The sequence below is a fragment of the Tupaia chinensis genome, unplaced genomic scaffold (assembly GCF_000334495.1).
Source record: "Tupaia chinensis unplaced genomic scaffold, TupChi_1.0 Scaffold000097_1, whole genome shotgun sequence".
Classification (NCBI taxonomy): domain Eukaryota; kingdom Metazoa; phylum Chordata; class Mammalia; order Scandentia; family Tupaiidae; genus Tupaia; species Tupaia belangeri.
The window spans coordinates 9,692,718-9,700,978 of NW_006159559.1; the positions used below are offsets into that span (position 1 = coordinate 9,692,718).

The following is an 8,261-nucleotide window of genomic DNA, read 5'->3' on the forward strand; positions in this document are numbered from 1 at the left end:
TTACTCTTCTAAAATATATACTGTACTGGTTTATTTTGTTTCCTGTCCATCTCTCTATACATACTCCATGAGGGCAGGAATTATATTTTGTTTTGCTCAACTCTCTACCTCTAGTGCTTAAAATAGTAATCAGAAGAAGTAGGTGCCTAATTATTACTACTGAATGGAATGAAAGAATGAATGAATGAGCAACCGCCCCACTGGCACTTCACATAAAACTTTAGGGTTTTGCTATAGGGCACGTGCACTCGCCAGAAAGGCAGAGAGAGACAGAGAGACAGAAAGTGAGAAATCACTGCCCAAGGGGGATGGCCATGCCACAATCCCTTCTCCTCCATTCTCTCGGGATCTTGGGCATGCACGCACATGTGCCCGGCATGAGTTTAAGCTGCTGAGCCCAGGACTTGAACCACGGTGGACTACATGGGAATCCAGTGACATAGCCATTATGGCAACTGCTGGTCCCTCACATAAAACTTCTTATCTTCACTAATTTTCTCCTTCCCATATATGTCAGTAGCATTCACCCAAGACAAAAATCTCAATCACTTCCACGAATCTTTATCTTTGTTCAATAAAGTGCCAAATTATTCCAAGACATGTCAAAATCTCCCTTACCTATTTCTTCCTACATACTCCATTTCCACTTCTCCAGCCCTTGTCCAAGGTCTCACTGCTTTCCACACCTATTACAGAGTCTGTTGTGTAACTTCAAGTCATACAATACTCCACCTCTAGACTCTATTCTTCAGTTCACATCCCACACTGAACTAGACTGAGATTTCTAAACTACACTCTTATGCCCCCCCGTTCTAAATCCTTCACACAGAATTTAAGGCTATCCACAGACTGATCTTAAACAATGCTGCAGTCTGCACCTCCCCACGTGCTCTGTACCCAGACACACCGGGCAAACCCCCATGCCCACAGTTGGGATGTACTGTTAATGTGACTGCAGACCTTGCTTGCATTATTTCCTCACCCATCCAGGTCAGTTCTGTAATCACATCTAGGAATCGTTCCCTGGTATCTCTTTCTCTTCCTCTTCCTACCCATGTTAAAATATCTATTGCAACACTCAATTTAATCTTAAATATAAAATATTTGTCTCTTAGAACAAACCAAACGTCTTTGAGAATTGGGAGTGGGATCATTTATCTTTATGCACACCATAGCGCCTAGTCCAATGTTTGGTATACAGTAATTACTAGAGAAATTGTGTTGATTTGCTGAAGGAAACATAATTACTTATTGCTAATTGTATAAATAATGATCAGGTAGGGTTCTCAAGAAGCATGGGTTTAATTGTGACACAATAGAGGCTAGTTTCTATTCACCATTCCTACCAGATGATAGGACACTGCTAACTTCTATTCACCATTCCTACCAGATGATAGGACACTGTTAAGGCAGGTCTACCCACACACCATATCTAGATCAGTATGGCCTGTGCTTTTCTTCATAGCACTTGTCACAATTATGTGTGACAAACAAGTTCCTCCAGCCCCTCTTGGCATCATAACTACCCACTCCTATTTCTGGGTTGGGCAACTACTAAGCTATAAAATAGAAGTTTTATAGAAGCTTAGAAATTTACATAAGCAAATCAAAATTAATAAAAGAGTCAGAAAATTGATGGAAGTGGAAGAGGGGTTGCAAGAGGGATAATTCCATACAGTATGTCTTATTTTGATCTTACCTATTTTATTTCATTTTATCTCAACTTTATTAAAAAAACATTAAATTTTGTATAAATTCACAAATGTAACTATAGCAAAATGCTTTATTCCTATTAGTCTTCTTTGATTGGTTCTCCTCCTTCATCTACTCCTCTTTTTGCTTTGAGCAGCTTGTTAACAACCTAGTACGTGTGTTCCATACTTGTCTTCTATCTCATGCTAGGATACGAGAAATATTTTCATTATATATACGTAAGGGAGGCTGTGATTATTTATTTTATAATAACGTCATTATTTTATGCACTCTTTGGCATCTTACTTGTCTCACTCATGTTACCTTGTGGCAATTCCTACAGAGCAACTGCAATAAGTAACTCTATAACTCATTCTTTGCAATAAAATCCCATGATCTGGCTGCTGCATAACAGGCATTTGTTTGGGTTCTTGATTTTCTCCACTTTAAACCATACTATGATAAACATGATTGCATAAGTATTATCAAGGATACAAATGATGGTCCACTCTGTTCAGGATCAAAAGAATCAGATTCACAAATGTCATATAAACCCAAATATTTTTACAGTTTATAATAAATTTTGCTAAAGCAAAACATCATATCACACTAAATTAATGGTCTTTGCATTGGTTTTATAAATGTGTAAAAATGTATAATTTAAGTCAATGTCAAAAGGCCTAGAAATTCTTTGTTAAAGGGTCCATATTTTACACTAGGCTGAGAAACCCTGGATAATGTCTAAAATGCTTTTCAATTGAATTTTCTATGTCTCTGATCTTTTTTCCATCACCCTGTACCCACTTACAAATGAGCATCTTACACAAGCATGCTGATGGTGAGCATAGGCAATAAAGACAGTGGCTCAGTAAGGGTAAATCTGCCATCACAGCGGAGAAACTAGCACAAAGCACTGGACGCTGAGACACTCAGGTCACTTTCAGATAGGAAAGACCATATGCACTGTGTGGAATCTAATTCATCTATTTCCTTCCAATGTATTATGCAAAAATAACTATTTTATAAATAAAAATGAATAAAATGAGCTTGCCTAAAATGAGACTGAATGAAAAGTGGATGAATGCTATCTGTTAATAAAACTGGGCTGTTTATCAAAGATCCATCATTGGAAAATATTTTCCAGGTCCAACTTATCTAAAATTTCCAGGGAGCCCAAAGCAAGCAACAGACTGCATCCTAGCTTTGCTGGACACAATTGCTCCTGCTGGCTTTATTTTCTTGCTTGCTACAGTAGCTAGCAGTCAGTCTTAATGTAATTTACATTTGCGATACATCTAGCCTTGATCCTCTTTGAAAGTCTGAAGAGAATTGAATTTTTTACTCTGAGACACAATATTGCTTATAAGTCTTAATATATGACTATCTGGTTTTGTTTTGTTTTGTTTTGTTTTGTTTTGTTTTGTTTTGTTTGCTATAGGGCTCGTGCACTGGCCAGAGAGACAGAGATATACAATTGAGAAATCACCCCCTCCTCCTCAGGGGAATGGTCACACCACAATCCCTTCTCCATTCTCTTCTTTTTTTGGGCACCCACACACACACACAACATCTGGCATGAGTTTCAAGGTGCCAGTACTGCAGTGGGCCACCATAATCATCAAGCCATCTGCTGGTCCCAAATATAATACTGTCTTTAAGGATTCTTACTAGTCTTGTTTTTATTTGTGAGTCTTATTAATGCCTAGAATCAATTAACTTCTAAAGTTTTGACAGTTAAGAACTTGCATCAACTCTCCTGTACTATTTAGGTTAAGTGTAAATATTATGCAGAGAAAGTGAAATGCATGACCAACATGATTGAATTCATAATAAATCAGCCTGTTTGCAACTTCTAAATGTTTTAAACCAAAACAAACATAATAAAAGTTATGTGAACTTCTTAGGTTGGGTTTATTAGTTTGACTGTATACTGAGGATCAGAAGCCTGAACACAAAACCAAGATGAAAAGGTAATATTCTTTAGCAAAATGGGATTTTCTATATTCTCCACAGAAATTATAAAAGAATTATAATGCATGGAATGTATAAAACACCTAATATTGACTAAGCATTCAATATAAGTTATCTGTGCTTTTCAATGTTATTGCTGTTATTATTATTATAGTAATAATCACTATAATTACTCATTTTTGGCACTGAGCAGTTTGCCAAAAAATTCTCTATCCTTCAAAACATAGGGTATAAGCATTACCCTTTGGAATTTAGGATATGGATTTTAGTAAATCCAAAAGAGAGCTAGGACATTTCCAACCCTCCCCCCCAGCTCCTATTCCTGCCCCAACCCCTCAGTGCAATTTAAATTCATATTGTCCAGAAACATCAATGCCTCTTAAGGTCCTTTAAGACCTAGGATTGGCCCTGTAGCACAGCAGTTACACACTGCTCAAAAAAAGCCAGATCTCACATGGCTGACCAGGGTTCAAGTCCCAGCCCCAGAGGCTTGGAGAGATAATTAATTAATTAATTAATTTTTTTTTTTTTAATGCTGAAAGTGGAGAATTAAGAGGAAAAAGATTGTAGTATAACCAGGCCCTGCTGGGGACTTGTTTTCTCTCTCTTGCTTTCCCTCTCCCTCTCTTGCAAATGGGCCCTCTGGCATTAAACACACAAAAAAGAAGTCCTTGAAGACCTTGTCTTTTCTCCTACACCATCCTCCTCCCTGCACAAAGATGAACAAAACATTTGTATAATATTTTGCAATTATAAAAGTGTATCAACCGTGCTGGCAGGTGGCATGGTGTTTAAGGCATTGGACTCCCACATGGTCAACTGCAGTTCGAGTCCCAAACCTGGTGGCCTGAAACTCATGCACTCATATCTGGTCTCTGTGTGTGTGTGTGTGTGGGTGTGTGTGGCCCAAGTTCCAAGAGGAGAATAGAGGAGAAGGGATTGTGATATAGCCATCCCATGAATGGGTGATGTCTCGCTTTCCCTCTCTCTCTGTCTGTCTCTGGTGAGTTTAGACACACTATAGCAAAAATCTCTCCAAAAAAAGTGTAACAACTGATCTTATTGCATTCGATTCTTCTAATATCTATTACTTTTATCACCATTTCACAGATGAGAAATTAAGGCTCAGAGAAATTAATAACCTAACAACAATAATAGATACCATTTATTTTATACTTTCTTGGCTTTAGGCACTGTGCTAAGTACTTCACATATTGATACATTATTATTCATTTAGCCTTTAAAACTAGGATGGTGAGCACAATTCTTAGATGCCCTCGAGATCCCCACCCTGTCCTTCTTCCTACCTCATGTAGTCACTCTGTATAATCCTTGGTACTGTGAATATGATTATTTTCTCATTGAAATAATTAAAATTAGAGCTGATAACTTTATTTCACAGTTACTGTCCTATCTCTTTTTTCTGGTTCCCTTATCACCTTTTCAAAATCCAGTAACAAAAGAATTAATACTTGGCACAGTACAGGGCCTCTGGGAAACCCCTCTAATGGGCTGGTGCCTATGCCTTCCCCATAGTTAAGTGTATTGTATATTAACCTTCACTAAAAAGACTCTCTTATTATGTCCAACAGACTGATGTCCACTGATGTTTTTTGCTTCAAATGTACCCTTTGAGTCTACCTCGGTAAGTGCACATTGCATATGATATACATACAGAGCACTCATGTTTGGTAACATCAGGCTCACGATTAAGAGGCTGTAAGTGGCAGAATCTGGCAGTCTCCGTTTAGCACCCTGACTTTTGGACAGAACACATTGTTGCTGTCTTCAATCATCATGGTCATCTAGAAGAGAATAAATATTAAAAGCCTGATCTTGTTCTCCTTCCAATACCCAAGCATTTCCAAGCCTGACTCATTAAGTACATAGCTGCCCAGACTTCACCCCACCAGGTGAAGGAAATTAATACTACCTAAATTTGGAAGTCCAGAAATGTGTCCTCAAGTATCACGATGATGGAGTGACTTAGAAAACAAAGGGCTCGGTAGCTCATGGCCTAGGGTTTATGGGACCAGATCCCACATGGCTGACCACTAGACCCAGCAGCTTAAAAAAATATGACAGGCATCTGTGCACACATGCCCAAATCCTAACAGAGTGGCCTGATGGATAAGGGATTGTGACATGACCTTGCCCCATTAGGAAATGCTTTCTCCCTTTTCCCTGTCTCTGTCTCTCTAGGGAATGTACATGTCCTCCAGCATGTGCATTAAAAGATAGGAGGAGAGGGGCACTAATTCTTTCTAAGCCTATGCCCAACACTTTCTAAACCTCTAAGCAGAGCACATTAATTCTGGTTCTAGAAAAGCTGAATATGAAAAAGGGATGTCTGAGTTCTTTTTGTCCTACAATAACAAAATACCCAAGATCAGGTCGTGTATAATGAGCAGACATGTATTGGGTCACAGCTCTGGAGGCTATAAAGTTCCAAATAGAGGAGCCACACCTGGAAAGGGTTTCTTGCTGTTTCATCCAATGGCTTGAGACACAAGGCCAGGAGAGGAGGGCACCGCCGTCTTGTATGAGGTACGTATTTCTTTAAATTATGCTCAAAACTCACAAGTAACAACTGCTTAAGAGAGAAGGGAAGAAAAGGAACCCGAAACAGGAGAGGTAAGGTAAGATTGGTTCCAAAAAGGTCCCAACCAGAATGTGTCAGGGCACACCAGAATCCTCTTTCCTGTCAAGCAGCAGAAGAGTGGCAGGTTCAACCTGGAATGACATGTTTCCACGGTGGGCTAAGAATGGAAACTGAAACCAAAAATAGCAGTTGAGAACAGAGTAACATATCACATACTCCAAATGTAGTTAAGAACTAGGAAATAACAGAGGTATGTCAAAGTTTGTCTGCTATGGTTTATGCACTTTCTCAGAAAACAGACTCAGGTGCTTCACTGTGTCCACTTCAGTTTCTTGTGAGTTTTTAAATTGTATTCATTTTCTTTCTTCTGTGAGATAGTAAGACAGGTACCCTCAACTGTGTCACATCATACTGCGACACTCACACCAGCCTTCCAGACAGCCAGGACCACAGGTGTGCACACCAGGCATGATTCAGACTCATCCAGGATCTGAACCATAGCCTTCCAAGTGGCTCCAGCCCTGCAGAGTGGTACCTGCTGCCTGCACTACCACCACCAGAGCTAATGTTTTACACAGAACTCCGCCAAATGTAAGATCTATATTCCAAGCCCTCATCAGAAGCAGAAGAAAAATGAACACATGCTTCCACAAAAAATAACAGCACTTTGACACCATGGGAGGAAATGAATCATCAAAAATTTGAAAACCTGAGCCAGTTGGTGGCAACATGGTGGTTAAGGTGAATGGATCCCACATAACTGACTATGTGATTCAGCTCTTGAACTCAGCAGTCTGAGAAAGGGACCAGTTACATGTTTGTACTCAAAGTCCTGAAAGAAACATGGAGGAAAAGGGATTGCAGCATGGCCATCCTCCCTAGGAGTTGTTTTCTCACTTCCTCTCTTCCTCCCTCTTCCCTCTGGTAAGCACACATGCTCTATAGCAAATAAAAAAACAGAAACATCACAAACATTGGACTAGGCAGTGGTACAGTGGTTATGTATCTAGACTCACATAAGAAAGGTTCCGGGAGACAGCAGGTGCCATGGTGGTTAAGGCACTGTAGTCTCACGTGTCCGACAGCAGTTTGAGTCCTAAACCTGGTCGCTTGCTTTCTCACTTTCTCTATCTCCTGTGCATGCATGTGCAAGTGTCCTATAGCAAAATAATAATAATAGTCATAAATAAAATTAAATAAAAAATAATTCTTAAAAACAAAAGCAAGAAAGAAAGATCCTAGGTTCACCTCCCTGAACATGCCAGCTGGGTTCCTGTTGAGAAAGCCTGTCTCACTCTCTTTGTTTCTCTCTCTCTCTGGTGGAAGAAAGAAATACTCTTTTAGAAAACAGAAGAAATTGACCGCTGTTCCTTGCTCCTCCTCCTCCTTGGCCATGGCATTCATGTCTGCTGCCTTCTGCTACATGCCGGCGCTGCTGCTCACCGCCACACTCATCTTCATCGCCATCTGGCACATTATAGCTTTTGACGAGCTGAAGACTGATTACAAGAATCCTATAGACCAGTGTAATACCCTCAGTCCTCTTGTACTTCCAGAGTACCTCATCCATGCCTTCTTCTGTGTCTTGTTTCTTTGTGCAAGAGAGTGGCTTTCCCTGGGTCTCAATATGCCCCTGTTGGTGTACCATATTTGGAGGTATATGAGTAGACCAGTGATGAGTGGACCATCATGAATGCAGATATGCTAGCATATTGTCAGAATGAAGGATGGAGCAAGTTAGCTTTGTATCTTCTACCATTTTTTTACTACCTATACAGCATGATCTATGTTTTGGTGAGCTCTTAGAACAACACACAGAAGAATTGAACCAGTTAAGTGCATGCAAAAAGCCACCAAATGAAGGGATTCTATCTGACAAGATACTGTTTCCAAGAGTAGCCTATGGAATCTGATCAGTTACTTTTACAAATGACTCCTTATTTTTTAAATGTTTCCACATTTTTTGCTTACGGAAAGACTATTTTCATATGTTATA

At 39.6% G+C, this 8,261-nt stretch overlaps 1 protein-coding gene across 1 annotated transcript; it reads left to right on the plus strand.

The window, feature by feature from the left end:
- The first annotated feature begins 7,658 nt into the window (after window positions 1–7,658).
- LOC102503036 (protein cornichon homolog 1) lies at window positions 7,659–8,071 on the plus strand. The gene is made up of 2 exons (XM_027769928.1): window positions 7,659–7,921; window positions 8,044–8,071. Exons 1-2 carry the CDS (start codon window positions 7,659–7,661, stop codon window positions 8,069–8,071), a joined length of 291 nt encoding a protein of 96 aa, XP_027625729.1.
- Window positions 8,072–8,261: the final 190 nt, after the last annotated feature.

Excerpts from the sequence above, each read along its gene's own strand:
- LOC102503036 (XM_027769928.1), top strand. The coding sequence starts at position 7,659 with ATGGCATTCATGTCTGCTGCCTTCTGCTACATGCCGGCGCTGCTGCTC. Across the intron at positions 7,922-8,043 it reads TTGGTGTACCATATTTGGAG|CATGATCTATGTTTTGGTGA; the intron begins GTATATGAGTAG and ends CTACCTATACAG.